Raw genomic sequence first — 22,032 nt, forward strand, 5'->3', positions numbered from 1 at the left:
TGACACTGAACTATGCAGTAATGCTCACTTCTTTTTCAGTGTAAGTTTATCCTTTTTCTCCCCTTGGCACTCCCCTTGGCACACCCACACACTCCCCCCCCCAGGACACTACTGCTGTATACATACTGTATCTAGAGAGCTTTGGTAAAGATGTGTCCTCATTTGCACCCTGCACAATCCAACTGAAGCCTGGGGAGGTCAGAGCTGAAGCCTGGGGAGGTCAGAGCTGAAGCCTGGGGAGGTCAGAGCTGAAGCCTGGGGAGGTCAGAGCTGAAGCCTGGGGAGGTCAGAGCTGAAGCCTGGGGAGGTCAGAGCTGAAGCCTGGGGAGGTCAGAGCTGAAGCCTGGGGAGGTCAGAGCTGAAGCCTGGGGAGGTCAGAGCTGAAGCCTGGGGAGGTCAGAGCTGAAGCCTGGGGAGGTCAGAGCTGAAGCCTGGGGAGGTCGTTGGAGGTCGTTGGTGTTTGTTGTCCTTCAACCATGTCGAAATACAAACGCTTTTTTTAATCAAACGGCTTGTCTGTCATTGTAAACCATTTCCACAACCCTGACTAATGTTAGCGTAAATTCATTCCGTTCGTCCTTTTGGATTTCATCAGTCTCTTTGTAGAACACCAAATGCGTGACACGAGTTCAATGCGTGACTTTCTTTGTTCGATAAGGGACTCGATCGTCTGTGAGATGTGGCCTTGTTTACGATATCCTAGGTCCTGGTTGCTGTATGTGTTAACCCTATTAGAGTTGAAAAGGTCACAGCGACGCCACATTTACGTAAAGAGAAGCCTTTGATCTTACTGTGGGCCGTGCATCCTGTCAGCCTACCCATAAACACCTCCAGGGGGACAATCCAGTGGGTCATAGAGGAAGGGGGTGGGGGGTGGGGGGCTGGCGATAAGTCAATACAAGCAGAGAAAGAGGATGAGGGAGTTTGGGAGGTAGGGGAGGAGGGAATTATGGCTCCTATTCTGCCTCTGATGTGGCCCTGTTTGACAATGGGAGGAGGGGCTGACACCTTGCTCTCGGTTCTAGCAGGTATCTCCTGCTCTGACCTCTGGAGTCCTGAGGGGAGCGGAGGGGCGCTGGGGGAGAGAGAGACTATCGTGAGCTCCCCCAATCTTGGTGTTGTCTAATTTGTTCCTGCCAAGAACCAAACAACCCTCAAACAGTCCTCCCACACTGACCCCAGCCCTTCCCCCGGCCCTTCTTGGCTGTTTATTCTTGGCTGTAGGAGAGAGAACAGGCTTTTTATTGCTATCTTACACTGTACTGCTATTTCTCGCCCGCATACTGTATGACCACACAGCACACCCAGCCACTGGACATTGTGGTTTGAAAGACCCGAGTTTTAGTGACTACCACTATATTTGTTGTCAGCAGGATGCTTTTCCCAGAACTGTTGTAGTACTGTTGTAGAACTGTTGTAGTACTGTTGTAGTACTGTTGTAGTACTGTTGTAGTACTGTTGTAGAACTGTTGTAGTACTGTTGTAGTACTGTTGTAGTACTGTTGTAGTACTGTTGTAGAACTGTTGTAGTACTGTTGTAGTACTGTTGTAGTACTGTTGTAGTACTGTTGTAGTACTGTTGTAGTACTGTTGTAGTACTGTTGTAGAACTGTTGTAGTACTGTTGTAGTACTGTTGTAGTACTGTTGTAGTACTGTTGTAGAACTGTTGTAGTACTGTTGTAGTACTGTTGTAGTACTGTTGTAGTACTGTTGTAGAACTGTTGTAGTACTGTTGTAGTACTGTTGTAGTACTGTTGTAGTACTGTTGTAGTACTGTTGTAGTACTGTTGTAGTACTGTTGTAGAACTGTTGTAGTACTGTTGTAGTACTGTTGTAGTACTGTTGTAGTACTGTTGTAGTACTGTGTGCAGTGGTTGTGCTTGCATATACTGTACCAGCATCATATATTTATATATATCATATCATTCTCATTTTATGCACCCAAATTGTAGAATGCACTGCCAGTTTACATTAGGGATGCAACCTCAGCACATATGTTCAAGTCAAGACTAAAAACCCATCTTTTTAATATTGCCTTTAACCTTCAGAAGAGGTTAACCTAGTCAAATGATGACTAAATAATTAAATTATGATTATATAATGATTGGAGCACTTTGAGCTGCAACCTTTGCAGGAAAAGTGCTATACAAATAAAAAGTTATTATTATTATTATTAATCTCTTTTATTAATCATGTAAGATATGTAGGGCTGTATAAGGATATACAGAGACACACACATGGTTTGCACCTGTTTTAAAGTGATGCTGATGATGGGGAGGAAGAAAGACATTTGAATGATGAAGTGAATCTGTAATCTGGCATGTCAAAGTGTAAGTAATGCATACTGGAGCTAATATGAATCTGATAATAGCCCAGATATGCTGACAATTGATCTCTTCATGGTGGGGACTGTATCTAGAGCAAACCTCCTCTGTCACCAGAACTGTAACCATGTCCAGACCCAGGGTGCAGCAGGGTTGGGTCTGGAGGTAGATCTTAGATGTGAAGTCTTCTTGTTTGTGACTGTCCTGGCTGTCTCCCTCAGTCAAGTCTTTGAAGTCTCACTGCTATTGTGTCTGAGAGATGTCTCCATTTGCTCTCCTGTGAAGTCACTAGACCCCATGTGGTGCATTCTCCACTGTTTACAAGGTGTGTCATTCATCACACGTTTGTCTGATAGAGCCTTTGAATATGTAAGATCTAACATGAACTCTTTTAAGCTTCTTCTTTCTAGACATTATTTATTATATATGTATGATTATGCAGGGGCTGATTCTAATTCAAATGAGAAAGTTGTTTGCCTTACACTAGTGGCCTAGATACCGAATATTCAATTAGGTTCTTACAACCGCAACACTAAAAAGCATGTTAGTGTTTCTTTTTATTATTATTAATAAACGGATTAGCCTACAGTGGGATGAAAACATTTATCACCCCCCATCAATCGTTCAAGACAAATGACAGACGTTAGACAGTACCAAGGCCACAGGCCAGTATTCTACAGGCCGAATCGTGAGCAGATAGTCAGAGCTTTTGCGAGCTTTGCACCCATTTTCCGGTGAGTCAACCTTTATTTAGTGTATCAAGTTGCTGCAATTTGAATATCACTTCAAAGAGTTTATTGCCATCGTGCCCCAGCCAATCCCAGAAGGAGCAGGGGGGGCAGCGGTGGGGAGACGGGGCAGAAGGGAGGAGCAGGGGGCAGCGGTGGGGAGGAGCAGGGGGGCAGCGCAGGGAGGCGGAGAGGGGAGGAGAGGGAAGGAGAGGGAAAGGAAACAGACACTTGGATAACTAGGGGCCAAAACCTGCGCATCTGTCTCACGCTGAAAGAGGAACATGCCAACAAAGATTGAAATGACTCACTCATAGGGAATGTAACAAAGAAACTCCACCGAAAAAAGTAGTTTTTGTTGAAAGAAGAGTTGTTGTTTTTTTACAGTGTTTCTCCGTATAATCGTAATCTTTAATGACAGTTGCTTAATGCGAAAAGAAGAAGCCAGTCGGACTAATCAAACGGCTGACCCGTTATCGGAGCTGTGACCCTCGGAGTGCTGTGTGACTGTCCTCATGGGTCGGCTGGTTTAAGGCAGTCCAACATGCTTTATACTTGTTGGGTTTTTGTTGCTTTACGAGCGTGACTTTAGGAATAGTGTTTGCGTCCGGAGGTGCGCTACAGAGCCTGTGTTGACCTGTGGAGCATCGTGGATCTGTTCCCCAGCTGGCCGGAGTGTTCCAGGGGATTTACTGTGCGGTTCTCCTTCTAAAGACCTGAGACATGGCTGCGTATTGGCTCTGCATACTGTTTCTTCTTGCAAAGGTAAGTCATCTATTCAGACAGATGTGCTGCAAAACCACACATATGTTTGTCATGTTTAAGTTAAAATGTAAATTAAATCAGGCAATATATATATATTTTTTTTATTTTTTTTACATGACATGCAATGTCCTGAGTCTAGGATCCAGATGTTGCACTTCTATCCGTGCTAAACGGAGAGGATCACATGTAGTAGAATACAAGATTGTATCTCCGTTATTCCTCTTATTTATTGACCTGAAGCCTCCGTGTCCGTGTGGAGGCATGGGACACATGTTCTCACCTACTTCTCTGTGGGGTTTATGTTTCTTGTGAATGATTAACCAAACCAGAGGGGTTACGGTATTTGAAGTCAAACATAATAAAATAAGTGTGATATTATATCAGTAATTAAAACGTCTATGCAGGCAATTGAAGTGAAGCGAAGATTTAATCTGTACATATCAAAGTGTCAGAAGAATCCTCTCCACAGTTGCAGACAACAGTTTGACATCATCTCTCCTTAACACAGAGACCCGCGGGCCAGTAGACGCTTGTCCTGTCATGTTCCTCAAAGCCAGTCCCTCTCTGCAGGATCAAAGCCCGGAGATCAATCTCTCTTATCTGATGATTCACACTCTAGATGCATGTGACCCTAGAAAGACGTTCTCTGTTCATACTAGGCCTATCAAAATAAGGGTTAGTATCAAACCAAAGTGTCCATATCATATTTTAATACTGTACCAAAAAAGAATGTATATAGGAGCTATAGCCTATCAAAAGTTATGGGTTTCAATATGATGTGTACTCATTAATCTAATTATATGTGGCATAGAAACACACCGCCCTGCACTAATGTTGGAGGTCGTTTTGTCCACGGTGTACAGTTACATGACTTAACTGTATGGCAATTCATAGATAGTGCCAGAGTCAGAGTCATTCCTTACGGCAATTCCTGGTGAAAATGCGGCAACAGTTTAAATACTGCTGGGGTCTGGATATCCGGAGCAAAGCGATTACTGTCATTTTCTCTTGGTCTGCGGAGAGAAAAGGGGAGCCCAGTTTGTAAGTCGTTTACATTTCCATTTAGCGGCAGATTGATGTCGGAGGTAGGAGATTGGCTTACTCTGGAACCTCCAACCACTGCGTTCTCAGACCGGCCTCTCTGATGGAGACGCTATCAGCAGTTGTATTAACCTAGAACTTGAAATGGCCTTAACACTTAACAGGCCTTGTAGGCTATTCTGTATTCTTAACAGGCCTTGTAGGCTATTCTATTAACAGGCCTTGTAGGCTATTCTATTAACAGGCCTTGTAGGCTATTCTGTACAAGACAACATGGCTCGTTGTGTCTAGTTTTACTGAATGCAAGGAGATGAAAGGAGGAGATCAGATCAGGGAAAAGACTAGGATGAAACCCTGACATGAAAATAAGTGCCTTGACATGGGGAAAAAAAGAATGACCAAAAAAACGACCGACAAAAAGATTACAAACCTTTCACTTTTGAAGTGGAGATGATGTGCCTCTGCTAATGACAGTAATCAGTGCAGATGGAAAGTGCAGAGCAGACAGGCAGGCAGGCAGGCAGGCAAGCAGCGCTAGTTCCGCCCTTCCTGCCAGTCCCTGTTCCTAGGCTGTCCCCCTCCCTCCCTGCTGGAGGTGCCCGTAGTGACGCCCCACTGCTGCTGCTGCTGTGGCCCGGGTGTGAGGGCCAGAGGTCAGTGTCAGAGCGAGGAGAGAAGAGCCCCCTGCCCCCCCCCTTGCCTCCTTTCATGTGCTCATCACTCAGGCTAGATTTACCTGGAAACTCCAGGCCGCTTGCAACCAGCGGCCATACATCATATCACATGATACCATACATCATATCACATACATCATATCACATACATCATATCACATATATCATATCACATATATCATATCACATACATCATATCACATACATCATATCACATACATCATATCACATATATCATATCACATACATCATATCACATACATCATATCACATACATCATATCACATACATCATATCACATACATCATATCACATACATCATATCACATATATCATATCACATACATCATATCACATACATCATATCACATACATCATATCACATACATCATATCACATACATCATATCACATACATCATATCACATGGGATCTCACTTCAAAAAGGCCTAGGGGCGGCTCCAGGCAGCATCAAGCCAGGGTTTGCGTGTGCGTGTGTGTGTGTGTGTGTGTGTGTGTGATGACTGAGTGACTTTGACAGCCGTAGAGTTCAGAAAGCCCTTTTGAAAGCAGCAGTGCTGCACGGTGGTCCCCTCCTCTCACTAGGGAATCCCTTTACACTGCAAGTCCTCACCTCAGTGCTACAGCCACAGCAGCACTTCAAGCCTCTCTGCAGGGCCCTGAGCCAGACACATCACATCTGGGTGTTCTCTTTGTGCTTGACATAAGGAGAGTGGCCTGTGCTGTCTTGATGACAAAGTCCTGAGCTACCATAATCATCATTTTCATTTTGTTTCATATCACAACCAGTATCAGGGCTGCCAAGTTTCACCAAAAGTTTGGAGTGAGATTTTTTGGCGGTGGAGCGACCCAAAACTGTGCACGTTTTGGCAGCGGCGGCCCCTCTCTCCCACCCAATTATTTGTGCTAGTTTCCTGCAATTTTACATGTTGTTCATAATAAACCAGCACAAGAAATGAAAATAATAAATAATAACATTTTATAAAACAAGAAAAAAATTCAGACAATATATCATATTTATGAAATCTTAATAAACAAATACAGTAGCCTACAGACTCTAAAAGAAAAATTGGCCCCATCAACAGGACTCAGCCCCTTGGTCATCAGCAGAAAGACCCGTGGTCATCATCTTATATACAGTGCATTGCTCATAGATGGCGATCATGTTATACAGTACATACCAGGGTTTTTCCTGGGTCAGAATGAGGGCCTCGTGGGTGAATTTTTTGGGGGGAGGGACCCCCCCCAGTGAGCAATTTTACGTTGATTAGACGTCTAAACAACGTCTAAATGGCCTGTAGACGTCTAGGCGAAATCGAGGCTAAATATACGCCAAATTGGAAATTGAAACAACGTCTATGTTTAGACGTTGAAATGCCGTTGAAACATAGACGTTGTTTCCCTGTCTATGTTTCAACAACATTTCAACGTCTAAACATAGACGTTGTTTCAATTTCCAATTTGGCGTATATTTAGACCTTGAAATGCCGTTGAAATATTATGTTCCTGGAGGTACTGCAATACCAGGTCGATGCGTGGTGTGGACGGAGCAAGCCCCTATTCCATCTCCCTGCTCCAAAAATCTATTTAATATAACGTCCCCGGGTAGGGGACGTATCAGATATTAAACTGATAAGAACAGATACACTTGATCTTAGCCAAAAGGCCGAGAAGCGATACCCGCGATGGTTTCGAGGGAGAGTAGTCATTCTCTGGCACGTCAATGTAGGTCACGGTTTAACCACAACAATAGTTTCTATAGGCATTCCACTATATAATAATAATGGTATTAGTGGAATAGTGTTTTAACAATAATAATGTAGTGCCAATGTACAAAACATCCCAAAAATACTACTTTTCACTGTTCCAACCGGGAAATTCAATACGTCCCATGGTCACGTGGTAACCCGTCTCCAATCGTAGTGAAAGAAAGCATTTGTTAACCAAAATTACATTAACCGCAAACTGGAAATAATAACCAACCGGTTACATGTAGCAAAATGTAATGCGATTATTATGTGACGTTTTTTGTATTTAAGAAAGCACATTTTAACGATATTTCCTTTTAACGATCAGTTTCTATGGACCTCTTTGAATTAAAAGAAAAGGAAAAAGAAGAATATGCCTGTAAGCAATGCGTTTGTATTTTTTAAATATAACTGGTCTTTCCTCTCATTCTGTGCTACTTGTTCCTGTTTAAAGTTGTTCATGTGCTTTGATCTTTGTTTGAAAAGCCACTGATGACTCTACAATGATAGACTCTCCTGCAGTCATCAACACCTGGTACTATGACTATTTTTCTATATAATCTCAATTCAGTTCATGTAGTGTGTTGCCGATTTGTCTTCCCAGCCTCATAGTCATAGAGTAGAGCGTAAGGACAATAGAATGGGTTTAATAACGGTTTTAATGCATTTGAGATAAGTAGAAAATATGTTTAGACACAGACCGCATTTATCTGGGTTAAAGGACAGCGACGTATAGACGCAATTTAAACCACCACTTCCGCATGAATAACTATGCTAGACTACATGGAATCTCAGACTAAATGACGGTCTGGTACATATTTTGACAATCTACAGGCGTTTAGGGTATTAATTTAAACTCAAAGTGCTGCTAGACTAAAACAGGTTTAGACACAGACCGCATTTATCTGGGTTAAAGGACAGCGACGTATAGACGCAATTTAAACCACCACTTCCGCATGAATAACTATGCTAGACTACATGGAATCTCATACTACATGACGTCTGGGACGTATTCTGACAGTTTAGAGGGGTTTAATAACGGTTTTCATGCATTTAAGATAAGTAGAAAATATAGCCGTAATATAGCTGGTCTATATTGGTTTATATTGTAGACGCGAGGTTGAAAAGACGTCTATTGCTCACTGGGCCAATTGTTGTATTTGTATTGTAAATTGTAATTATTAATAATAATAATTATTATTAATGTACCTGGTTATGTTACAGTAGAGAAACAAAAAACAGTTACCAAAACTGAGTATTTACTAGCTAAGATTGGCAAAAGATTGGCGTGGTGCAACCGAAATTAGTAAACAACTAGTTTGAAACTAACTAGTAACAACTAGGGGTTTAGTAACTACTAAATGCCTGCATTTAGTAATGACTTACGCCATATTGGTGCAACCCAGTCCAGTAGGCTACCAGATACGATAATGTATGCACATATTTTTCTACCACGGTTGCCAGATGGAATTGACAATGTCCAGCCCAACCGGTCTAAAAGCTGCCGAATCCACCCGTCCAGTGTGACCAAAAGTAGCCCAATCTGGCAACCCTGCTTGCCCGTTCTTGCAGCTCGCGTGAACACAGGTTCTTCCGTCAGCGCTCGCCTGCCGCTTCGATTGCAGACTCAAGTTAACGCGCGTGCAGAAAGATGCCACGAAACTCATGTCCGGTAGCTTTCTTTCAAGGAATTTCAAAAATAAAAGTGTTATTTCTCGCCGTGAGAAATAGAGATGCGGCGTGAGAGTGTGAGAACTGGTTGAAATGCGTGAGTCTCACGGTGATTGCGTGAGACTTGGCAGCCCTGCTGGACCAGTATGGTGTATAAACGTATAACGTCAAAAAAAATGTTTGTCATCTAAATCTCATACTAGTCATGTATGTACTACTCATTCACACCCAAAAAAACAGCACCTAGGTAACTTTGACATCATATGCAAATCAGCGCCATTTGCAATGTTACGACTGAAATACTGGAATGTATATAAAGTACCATCCACAAAATGGAGCTCTTTCAGGGCCATTCCTAATGACTTTGGTCATTAAGCTCCTAGTAAGTGTGTTTGCACTATTGCCTCTCTTTTCCCTTGCAGTGGCGCATGGAGTGAATCGTTTAATTCTATATTTGGGCACCAGTAAAGGAAATACCAATGCCACTGCCTGTGTGGAGCAGAGTTGGAGCCCTGGACTTTCTCTCGTTAGTCTGTCTGTCTGTGTGCCTCTAGCACCAGCTGTAGGAGACACTACCAAACACTAAGTTGCTGTCACCAAATATTTATCACAGCCTTGATAGAGACCTGAGAGGTTAGCTTGTGTTAGCTGAGGAGCTCCGTCTGTTATATTATGGAGGAGTTTAGCCTTGGTTAGCATAGCTAGGCACTTCTCTGCTGCATGTTATAATGGAGGAGTTTAGCCTTGGTTAGCATAGCTAGACACTTCTCTGCTGCGTGTTATAATGGAGGAGTTTAGCCTTGGTTAGCATAGCTAGGCTTCTCTGCTGCCACATCTGTCATATGGAGGAGTTTGGCCTTGGTGAGCATAGCTAGGCTCTTCTCTGCTGCATGTGCACAGCCTGCTCAAATCACAAGGCCTGTTGTAACGTACCCCATCACCACAGAGATACCTCAGATCTAAATGGGATGGGGTTCATATGGTCGGGCTCCTCAGAAGGTGGTGCAATAAGTGGCTAGCTGTTGTTTTTGGAATGAGCTAGTCTGCCACTTTCAAAGCTGCTTCCTGTCTAGTATCAACACGGAGGGAATGTTTGTCATGTTTTGTGACTGGAGAGATGGCATCGAGTCTGTGTGTGGTTGTGTGTGGTTGTGTGTGTGTGTGTGTGTGTGTGTGTGTGTTTGTGTGTGTGTGTGTATGTGGTGGGCTTTCGTTAAGGGCTCTACATGTTGACACACGTTGCTCCTTGGCAGACATCTGAGAGAGAGAGAGAGAGAGAGAGAGAGAGAGAGAGAGAGAGAGAGAGAGAGAGAGAGAGAGAGAGAGAGAGAGAGAGAGAGAGAGAGAGAGAGAGAGAGAGAGAGAGAGAGAGAGAGAGAGAGAGAGAGAGAGAGAGAGAGAGAGAGAGAGAGAGAGAGAGAGAGAGAGAGAGAGAGAGAGAGAGAGAGACACCAGAGGAGGGCTTGTTTAGCTGTTCTTTTCGCCGTTGTCGGAGGTTAGTTGTTAGACATCTGTTTGCTCTCGTCAGCCCCCGGGGGGGTAGTGACTAGTGAGTGGGCCGATCTCCCCTAAACGTGTGCATGTTTTAGATGCCGCTGTTGAAGGGCCTGTAGGTGGGTGGGTGGGTGGGGGGAGGGAGAGGGAGAGAGGAGAGAGGAGAGCAGTACTGCTGCCTGACCTCCATAGATGCAGGGATCCATACCTGCAGGGGCTGTGGTGGGGGGGACATCAAAGGCTCTCTCTCACTCCCCCAAACACACACTCCCATGCTGGGCAGGCCCTGGCCAACTGACACCCTCCCCTGGGGCTCCAACCGCCTCTGCCTTCAACCCTCCCCTGTGTCTCTGAGGCCTCACACGCGCACACACACGCGCACACACACACACACACACACACACACACACACACACACACACACGCACTCACACACACCACTGTGTCATTCACACCCATGTGGAATGTGCCAATGTGTGGGGGGGGGGGGGGGCTGCGGTGGGGGGCTCCCTCCTTCCTTCCTCCTCTCCTGTAAGTGTTTTCCTTCGCCCCTTTATGTCTTATTCTCTCCATCGGTCTGAAGCCACCTGATTGAAGCCAGCCGCTCCTGTTAGGCACCACTCTGGTGGATAAGCCCCTAGGAATGTCTGATATATCCCTCATGTCTAGCTCACACACTGGGCTCTCCATTAACGCAGGCTAGATAAGGGCTCATGCACTCTGAAGAAGTGAAAACTGAGGCAGATTCGATGATTAAAAAAAAGGCCATTTTCAATACACTCACCGTTTTTTTTTCTTCTTTTCGGATGGCGACGAAGAGGGGTGTTTAAATGATTTCCTTCCCACATGTGGAACTTTTGAGGTCTCATAATTGAGGTTTCAAAGGAACTTTGGGTCTGGTCTTAACTGATACCAGAGAGTTGATGCTTGATGTTAAGAGAGTGCCGGTTCTTCAAACACACATCTGCCACATGGCCGCTACTTACTGTTGGTAATCACACACTAATATAGTGAAAGAATGTTTTGTCTCTCTGATGAACTGAACTGTCATTCTTTTCTTCCTTGTTTTTTTCTCCACATAAGCCCAATTCATTGACAGATAGTCATCTTAAGGGGAAGAACTCATCCACTTAGAAAGGAGGTCCAGGAATGTCCCTGGCCCACCTACGCTCCAGACAGCCCCACACCCCTCACCCTACAACCTCTCACCATGGAGAACCAACAGCACGCTCCCAAATAATAATAATAATAATAATAATAATAATAATAATAATAATAATAATAATAATAATAATAATATCCTTTATTTGTATAGCACTTTTCACTTTTTTTTTAACCATTATATAATCATCATTTAATTATTTAGTCATTTAAAGGCAATATTAAAAAGATGGGTTTTTAGTCTTGACTTGAACATATTTGCTGAGGTTGCATCCCTAATGTAAACTGGCAGTGCATTCCACAAATGGGGTATACAGAGAAAACCAGCGTCAGAAGACCTGAGAGGGCTGATATGGCTGATATGGCTGATATTGGGCTGATATGCTAGCAAAAAGTCTTTCAAATATCCTGGTGCTATGCCAGTGAGAGCTTTATAAACAAGCAGAAGGATCTTGAAATCTATTCTGAACTTAACAGGAAGCCGGTGTAGAGTCTCTAAAATAGGAGCTCTTCTGCTTGAAATGTAGTGTGAAGTGTGAAGATGTCAACTGTCTTGGTTCTTCTCTAGGTTGCCCTGGGAGACGGCTGTGCCAGCGGCCAGTCCACCCAGGCGGGGCAGTGCTGCAGCCTCTGTCCTGCAGGCTATGAGGTGGAGGTAGGGTGTGGGAAAGAGGACACTAAGTGCCGGCCCTGCTCAGAAGGTGAGTCGTTTCAGGTCATACATATACACACATAACCTAGAAGATGTCCTTTTCCTATCTAAGACTTCTCATAAGGATAGAAATGTATTCTTGGTCATGGAGATATTGATCAGAATCAGAATGTACAAGTACACTAGAGTACAAATGTTTGGCTTAGGTTCTTCAACATTGGCATTGCAACAAGATACAAAATCACAATATGATTTGATAAATAGATGATAAATAGATGATAAATAGAACCTGTCACTCACGTTGTCCTGTGTTTTTTTGTTTCCCCAGGAACGTTCTCTCCGTCCGAGGGTCTCTCCCCATGCCTCCCGTGTGCCAGCTGCCCGGCGGACCACCCCAGCCTGGCCCCCTGCTCCCCCTCCCAGGACAGCCAGTGTGACTGCGGGGAGGGGTCCTACCTGTGGCGTGAGGAGGGGGGCCCGGGGGCCCTGTGTGCTGCCTGCTCCGTCTGCGGGCGTGGCGAGGGTGTGACGCGGCCGTGCGGCCCTCAGGGGAACACCCAGTGCCAGGCCTGCGGCCCGCGGACCTTCTCAGAGGAGCGCAGCGCCACCAGGCCCTGCCAGGCCTGCACACAGTGCGCCGACAGCGAGGTGGAGATCAGGGCCTGCCAGCCCAACTCTGACGCCCTCTGCATGGGTGAGTACCACAGAGTACCAGAGAGTGCCAGAGAGTGCCAGAGAGTACCAGAGAGTGCCAGAGAGTACCAGAGAGTGCCAGAGAGTACCAGAGAGTACCAGAGAGTGCCAGAGAGTGCCAGAGAGTACCAGAGAGTGCCAGAGAGTACCAGAGAGTGCCAGAGAGTACCAGAGAGTACCAGAGAGTGCCAGAGAGTACCAGAGAGTGCCAGAGAGTACCAGAGAGTACCAGAGAGTACCAGAGAGTGCCAGAGAGTACCAGAGAGTACCAGAGAGTGCCAGAGAGTACCAGAGAGTACCAGAGAGTGCCAGAGAGTACCAGAGAGGGGAAACGGCAATATCCAATATCGCAGACTTTAGAATCAGATATTTAAAGTAATAATAATAATAATACATTAGACTTATATAGCGCTTTTCTAGACACTCAAAGACGCTTTACAAACTGAAAAGATCGAGTAGTAAAATAAAAAGAAACAAAAATAAATAAATAAAAGAAAGTATAGGGGTCTAATACATTTTTAAATTACTAAATTTTTGGCGTGCAATTTTTGTTGCCGGACAACATTCGATTGCAATGCACACGGCATGCGATGCAATTTTTGTCGCACCGCAAAATTCCATTTTCAACTCACACCATTGAAGTCTATGAGAAAATCATAAAAAATCTCATCCCAATGCACACAAAACATTCCATTCTCAATTGTTACTTTATTGTTACGTAGTCGGACCAGGCAGGCTGATTACAATAGGCTCTACCAATATTGCTTGCCTTGCTTCCACAATTTCTACAAGATACAACTGGACATATTGTGATAAAATATGTGGGTCCCCTGATTTCGGGGTATTGGTAAAATGTCAGGAGAGGGAGCGCACAAAACACACAGCCAGAAAGTCAAAAATGTATGCTCCAGTCTTTCTCCCCGTTATGAGTGACTCAATTAATTTAGATAGACCAGTTGAAGTTTTCCCAATTGTCCCATTGTGATGCAATAATCCGTCGCACCACAAACTTTTACAAAATTTGCAAAATTTGACAGTGCGACAAAACTCGCACGCTGTGTGCTTTGTCCCATTCAAAACGAATGGAATCGAATTTTCGCAGTGCGATTAAAATCGGGGCCGTGTGCATTGGGATGAGATTTTCTCATAGACTTCCATTCAAACTTCAAAATCGAATGTTGTCCGGCAACAAAAATTGCACGCCGTGTGCATTGGCCTTAAATCTAAATCTAAGTGTCTTTGTAGGACAATCTACTCTGTATACTGCCAGTATATCTCTATATATCTTTAAGCAGGGCCGCTTGGGAGATATGCGAGGCCCTGTGCGAAGTCAGATTTGCGAGGCCTTTTATAATGATGTAGGCTACTGTTATAACCGCGCGACACGCACGCACCGATATATTGCAAGAAATGCGCTCACATGCTGTGCTGATAGACAATAGCATATCTACTTATTTAGATAGTTTACAACCATGTTTGTTTCATTTCAAACCTTTTATACTCGTAAAGGATTAGGATTTAGGATAAAGCAGTCATCATACCCAACATTAAATACGCACAAGCCATTATTGACATGAATAGAGATGTTACTCACCACCATGTAGGCCTATCCTTTATGTTGAAAAGCTTACAGCAAAAGCAAAAAGACATGTCCCGTTTTTGAGAGTATACAAGCCACTTTCTTTCTATTTTTTCCCCATTTGGTAGTTTTCGGAGAAATAAAGTTTCACTAAAGTTCCTGTTCTCATTATTTTTAGGATAACTAAATCCAGGTTTCATCTTTGGGGGACCTCTTCTAATGATCACTTCTGTAACTGTAGAGTCCATATGTACCGGCCAATTTACCAGGATCATCATACATGACATATCTAACACCGTAGGCTCGTCTTGCGTTCCATCACTCTCAGCCCTGCTGCTGCTCTGAGTAGCTCCATCTTCCGTCTCCGTATCCTCTACTTCGCCACTCCTGACCATCATCACCTGGGGCTGGGCAGCCCCACTGCTGCCGGTGTAGCAGTTGTCCTCCTCCACCTCAGAGACATCATCTTTGCCTCTCAGGGGGGGCTGTGCCGTGCTACTACTAGCATTGCTAGTGCTAGCAGTAACGTTAGCTTCTTCGGTGCTAACGGGAGCCTCACTTGTTTTTAGAAATGTTTCGAACGAATCTCTAAGCGAGGCCCTGAAGCCTTCCTTTCTTTTATTTGTATTTCTTTTTTCAGCACCCGATTAACATTTTCTTCCTCGGTCTCGTTCCCTCTGCATTTTGTCCGTTGCACTAAGCAGTCACTATGCACAACAAGTGTCAACGCGCGCCCAAAAATTCTTTTCACGTTTCTCGTAAGGTGTCATAGGGGGAAATTACTTTTTTCTGTTGCTAAGAATCTCCCTGTCCTACAGGTATGCTAGATTTTAGATGTATGATTGACTATGATTATCACATGTGTGAACATTTAGAAATGTATTAAAGGCAAAAATAATAATATTATTTTTTTTTACCCTGCCTCACGCGAGGCCCTCCAAAGCGCGAGGCCCTGTGCCACCGCCCCAGCTAGCCCCCCCTTAAAGCGGCCCTGTCTTTAAGTATATCTATATATCTCTAAGTATATCTATATATCTCTATATATCTCTAAGTATATCTAGATATCTAGATATATCTATAAGTATATCTAGATATCTAGATAATCTATAAGTATATCTAGATAATATATAAGTATATCTAGATATCTAGACAATCTATAAGTATATCTAGATATCTAGATAATCTATAAGTATATCTAGATATCTAGATAATCTATAAGTATTTCTAGATTTCGGGCGGAGAAGCGACGAACAAGCCGCTGAAACAGAATCTGAATTCTTGTGAAGTATATTGTGAAGTATATTCTGAAGTATATTTGCAAAATTGACTTGGTGTAAAAGAACGAACTACAAGACAAAATGACAAAGTCTCCAACCATCAGAAAGTGCCTGTGGTGTTGATGACATCCTAAATGAAATAATCAAATATACAGACCGCAAATTCCAATTGCCTATACTTAACCTCTTTCACATCATTCTCAACTCTGGCGTTTTCCCCAATATTTTGAACCCAGTACTGATTACCCCAATCCACAAAAGCAGAGACAAATTCGACCCTAATAACTACCGCGGGTTATGCGTCAACAGCAACCTCGGGAAAACATCTTCTACAGTGTCATCAACAGACTCTGCATGCAGAATTCTGTAAAACCATCCTCCATGTACAATGCGAAACCCCAAATAATGCACGCAGATCAGAATTAGGATGATAATCTATTCATTATAAAAATCCAGAAAAGATCTGTTAAATTCCGCTTAAATGGAACCTTCCATAACATCACCTTCCCGAACCTTCCATAACATCAGCTACAGAGAGATGGCCGTAGGGGAGGGTACCCTCAACCAGCTGGGTCTGGGGCTTAGTTCACAAAAGCCGCTTTTCCACTACGGTGCAGACCTGGTGCTGACCCAGGTCAGCCCGCTTCGTTCCCCTTTTCCATTCGTCGTTCCAGGTCGCTTCAGTCCCAGGTCAGCTCGCTTCTTTAGCTCCACATCGGAGCAGGGTCTAAAATGTCATATCCGGGTCTCTTTGCCAGGCTACGTGTGACGCTGCACACCGTTGATTGGTCAATGGAAAATCGTCATCCCATGTCCCATCCCATATTATTTCTTCACTAACCGCCATCTTGAAATACAACATTCACTCTAGGAAAATGTCACTACAGTTTCTGTAATAGCTTATTAATAAAGATTCGGAAAATTATGCTGACCATCGTATTATCTTAGTTTAATGTCATTTCAATGAATCATATAACTTTTATTTACAACAAGCACAACACAAAAATCGCTATTATGCACCGGCTTTGTCCGTGAATAACACCGGCTGTGGAGGTGTTACAAACACAATACTCCTTTGCTAACTTCACCATCTGTCTACGGCCATTTTGAGCCCTTAACCACCGCGCTGACACCCCGAGAAGTTATGCTTTTAACCGTAAACTCGATGAACCGGGAGTTCACCCGACCGCTGCTGCTGTGCTGTCAAGCCATTTTCGCCGTTCACTCATGAGCAGTGGCGGCTGGTGCTAAAATGTTTGGGTGGGGCACAGGTTATGGGGGAAGAATATCAACTTTAAAATCTGGATTTACAGTCAATTTTAGCATGAGAATAGCTCTACCCCCCTGTACAGACCTTGCCATCCCCTCTACCCCCCTGTACAGACCTCTTCATCCCCTCTACCCCCCTGTACAGACCTCTTCATCCCCTCTACCCACCTCTACAGACCTCTTCATCCCCTCTACCCACCTCTACAGACCTCTCCATCCCCTCTACCCACCTCTACAGACCTCTCCATCCCCTCTACCCCCCTGTACAGACCTCTTCATCCCCTCTACCCCCTGTACAGACCTCTCCATCCCCTCTACCCCCTGTACAGACCTCTCCATCCCCTCTACCCCCCTGTACAGACCTCTCCATCCCCTCTACCCCCTGTACAGACCTCTCCATCCCCTCTACCCCCTGTACAGACCTCTTCATCCCCTCTACCCTCCTCTACAGACCTCTTCATCCCCTCTACCCTCCTCTACAGACCTCTTCATCCCCTCTACCCCCCTGTACAGACCTCTTCATCCCCTCTACCCCCCCTGTACAGACCTCTCCATCCCCTCTACCCTCCTCTACAGACCTCTCCATCCCCTCTACCCTCCTCTACAGACCTCTCCATCCCCTCTACCCCCCTGTACAGACCTCTTCATCCCCTCTACCCCCCTGTACAGACCTCTTCATACCCTCTACCCCCCTGTACAGACCTCTTCGTCCCCTCTACCCCCCTGTACAGACCTCTTCATCCCCTCTACCCCTCTGTACAGACCTCTTCATCCCCTCTACCCCCCCTGTACAGACCTCTTCATCACCTCTACCCCCCTGTACAGACCTCTTCATCACCTCTACCCCCCCTGTACAGACCTCTTCATCACCTCTACCCCCCTGTACAGACCTCTTCATCACCTCTACCCCCCCCTGTACAGACCTCTTCATCACCTCTACCCCCCCCAGTTTTCTCTACAATTTCTACAATTTTCTCTCTACAGTTTCTACACGTCAACGTGTACCGAAACACTTGTTTCCAACGTGGTCCTACGTTTCTCCTACACCAAGACACATACAAAGAGCATAGAAACATACAAAGAGCATAGAAACATACAAAGAGCATAGAAGATACAATCAGAATACAGTCTGCCATTCCTTCTCCCAGCATCGATTTGGTTTTCCTATCATGACTGAAGGACAGATGATTCACTTACTTACACAAGTTTGACTTCGGTAATAGGTCCAGTTGCAATATCAAGTTGGGAACAAAAGATGCCTCCTTCTAATCCATTTGTTCAATTTGTTTACAAAGTCCGGTAGTGGAAAGCAGAACAACGCATTTGTTACTTCACATCCCGCTAGCCATGTTTTCTTCTCATACCAACCCCTCGTAAATCCTCGGTTATACGATTTTCCCATTTTCCCTGCCTTATAAACTTGCTTTATAATTAAATTTGGTCTGGGTGGTCCTAATTCCTTTACTGTTAATTTCTCCTGGTTGCTACGACGGCTGAACGGTGTTTCTTTTAAAGATTCAACCGAGTTGTTCAGAACATTACTAGCCATGGTGAAGCAGGTGAACGAACGTGACGCCGGCCGTATGACATGACGTAAGCACGTACGATTCTTTGTGCATGTCCCAAAACCCCATAGACAAATGACCGAATGGCCTGAAGTTACCAAAATAGATTTTACATGCAAGTCTACGAGAACAGCCTAGTGCAATTTCGAGTAGACTGAAAGTTGCCCTGAAAGGGGCGGGACTTGAAGCTGATTGGAACATACTCCACAGAACACTAGCTGATTGGACTATGATATACTCCACAGAACACTAGCTGATTGGACTATGATATTCAGAAGCAACACTGTCTAGAAGTCATAGAAAAAAAATCTCTCTCTTCTCCCTTTGGTGGGGCATTGTCCAATTGCCCCTAATGAACCAGCCTCCCCTGCTCATGAGTCAAATGCCGGTTTTAACAGGGAATTCGCTCCGCGCTGTGTCCACGGTGATAGGAGTGGAGGATCGACTCCATTCAAAAACTTTTGGATTCCCTGGTTTCTCCTCTTTCCGGACACGTTTGAATTGTTATCCTAACCCCCGGTAACCCGAAGTTATTAACCCGCAAACGGCACCGTGTTTGTCTGCCATTTTCGCCGTTCACTCATGAGTCAAATGCCGGTAGATTCGCGTCTTGTCGGCGTTTCCCGATGATGATACTACAGTTCATAAAGCAGACAAGTGAAGGCAGTGGTTTTAAGGGTTCAAAAAACATGACTTTATTTATTATGTGTACATAGCTTCCTCTCTCTCTCTCTCTCTTTCTCTTTCTCTCCAAAAAAATCACTGCTGTTGCTGTGTACACCCAGAAGCTTTTTGCCAGGCTGCGTGTGACGCGTAACTCCGCCTACTATCGTCTACTCCTCCTACTAGTCCGGGTCGGTTTGTGTATAATGGAAAACCAGAACAGATCAAAAGTGACCCGACCTGACCTCGAACTGATGCGTACTGCACTAACCTGGGACCCTGGTGGAAAAGCACCAAAACAGACACTACAAAGCCCCAGAACAGCAACACTATTAGACCCAACCAAATGATTAGAAAACAAAAAAAAGAGAATTACTTGACCCATTGGAAACAATCAACCAAAAAAACAAACCACTGGAATGCTATCTGGCTCTAAACAGAGAGTACACACAGAACACCAACACTAAGAAACATGTTGAATATATACATAGACTCAGTGAGCATAGCCTAGCTATGGAGAACGCCATGGGCAGACCTGCCTCCCAAGAGAAGACAGGATATGTGCAGACTGTCCACAGAACCAGCTGGAAACCCAGCCCAATGTATGACCATATAGACACACACACACACACACACACACACACACACACACACACACACACACACACACACACCAGGCACACAACGAATTAGAAAACAAATCAAACCCGGATAAACACAAATACAACCAGACACAAACACAACTGTCAATACAACACTTATTAACTATTTATCTATTTATCTATTCTTCTTATAGCACTTTAACTATCTGCACAATATAAAACACTATACATCATCAATAATATAACATTGTAAATGCCAAAACGCTTACTTTGTTTTATGTTTATTTACGTTAAGTTACTATTCTTTTTAAACTCTTGGGTGTAATGTTTACTGTGAAATTTGTTATCAGTTATTTGTTGGGGTTTATTTGTAATTTGACTTGCTTTGGCAATGTAAACTGTTGTTTCCAATGCCACTAAAGTCCTTTGAATTGAATTGGATTCGAGTTGAGAGAGAGAGAGAGAGAGAGAGAGAGAGAGAGAGAGAGAGAGAGAGAGAGAGAGAGAGAGAGAGAGAGAGAGAGAGAGAGAGAGAGAGAGAGAGAGAGACTGGGTGGGAGAGAGAGAGAAAGAGAGACTTGGTGGTTGTTAATGTGTCATTGTATTTTATGTATCTTTTACTTTGTTGGAACATGTGAGGCAAAACACATTTCTATGCAAGAAGTACAATCTAACTGTCCAACACAAGTACAATCTAACTGCCCAACACAAGTACAATCTAACTGAAAAACACAAGTACAATCTAACTGTCCAACACAAGTACAATCTAACTGTCTAATCTAATGTCGGGCATGAGCGAGGAGAGAGAGAGAGGCAGATAGACGGAGCGGGGAGCGAGGGAGGCAGGAGAGGGGCAGGCCATGTGGCCAACACCTGTACCCACCCCTCATCTCAACACCCAGCAGCACTGCCGGCCTGGAAACATGAGCACAGGGAGAGAAAAAAACACTTTTAAGTGCTGCAGTCAAATTGGTATGAGCTGACATGTCTTAAAGGCTAACTACCCCCTGAGCCCAGGGCCAGGGAGGCTGGGGGGGGTTGGGGGAGGCTGGGGGGGGGCTGGTGACCCTGCCCTGACTGCCATGCCGGCTGGCTTCCAAATGGCCTCTCTCTCCAGGAGTCTGCTGGTCTATACACAAGCAGGGAGCGCGGGGTCACCCCCCCCCCAACCCCCGCACCCCCCCCCCCCCCCCTCATGACCCGGAGGAGGGCAGCACAGTCCTGTGGCGTGTTTGATCCTAAAATAGGCTGAGGCTGTACGGAGAGGGAGGGGGGGGGAAACCCCTATGGGGGGGGGGGGCATCAGTCTCACAGGCAACTTGCTGGATTATTTTGGGGCAATTAATTCATGTGGCGTTGCCTCATGATGTCTTATGCTGGCGTGTGAAGAAAAGACCCAAACGTTTTCTACATCATTGACTTCCTGTCGACTGAAGAGACTAACGATGTCACTTCCTGCTCCTCTGCCCCCCAGATAAGAAGCTGCACATCCTGTCTCGCCCGGCCGAGGCGGACGGCCCCCGGCCTCGCTGGCAGGGTCTGGGGGAGGAGGATGAGGAGGGGGGGGAGGAGGCCAGCCCCGCCCCGGGGACCCCCAGGTTCACCCCCCAGGACGAGGGGGGCAGCAGCCACATCCTGGCCTATGTGTCGGTGCTGGCGGCCGTGGTGCTGGGGCTGCTGCTCTACGTCGCCTACAAGTGGTGAGTCACACGGCTCAGCCTCTCAGCTGAGTCTAGTTCACTCTCAGCTGAGTCTAGTTCACTCTCAGCTGAGTCTAGTTCACTCTCAGCTGAGTCTAGTTCACTCTCAGCTGAGTCTAGTTCACTCTCAGCTGAGTCTAGTTCACTAATTCACTCTCAGCTAGGGTTGGGTATCGTTTGGGTTTTATCCGGTACCGGTACCTAACCGATACTTTAAAAACGGTACCGGTACCAAAACGGTACTTAATTCGGTACTTTTGATTTTTTAAAATGACATATATATATATATATATAATAATAACACGGTCGACAACATTAAACAGCTTTTCACTTTTTTATTGCTGAGGCACAATATTATTAGTTAAATATACACTCAAATTAAAATAAATGAAAATAAAACTCCTG

The 22,032-nt window shown here is 44.8% G+C and overlaps 1 protein-coding gene across 1 annotated transcript in view; it reads left to right on the plus strand.

Annotated features, from left to right (window-relative positions):
- nradd (neurotrophin receptor associated death domain) overlaps nt 1-22,032 on the plus strand; it is a gene marked incomplete at both ends in the record, with an annotated part of 30,676 nt that overhangs the window by 3,550 nt on the left and 5,094 nt on the right. Inside the window, 3 exons of the mRNA XM_080541237.1 lie at nt 12,196-12,328; nt 12,608-12,973; nt 21,402-21,627. Coding sequence (XP_080397363.1) covers nt 12,196-12,328; nt 12,608-12,973; nt 21,402-21,627 — 725 coding nt within the window. The remainder of the gene's footprint in view (nt 1-12,195; nt 12,329-12,607; nt 12,974-21,401; nt 21,628-22,032) is intronic.

The sequence above is a fragment of the Nansenia antarctica genome (genome assembly GCF_963989245.1).
Source record: "Nansenia antarctica genome assembly, chromosome: 10".
Lineage (NCBI taxonomy): Eukaryota > Metazoa > Chordata > Actinopteri > Argentiniformes > Microstomatidae > Nansenia > Nansenia antarctica.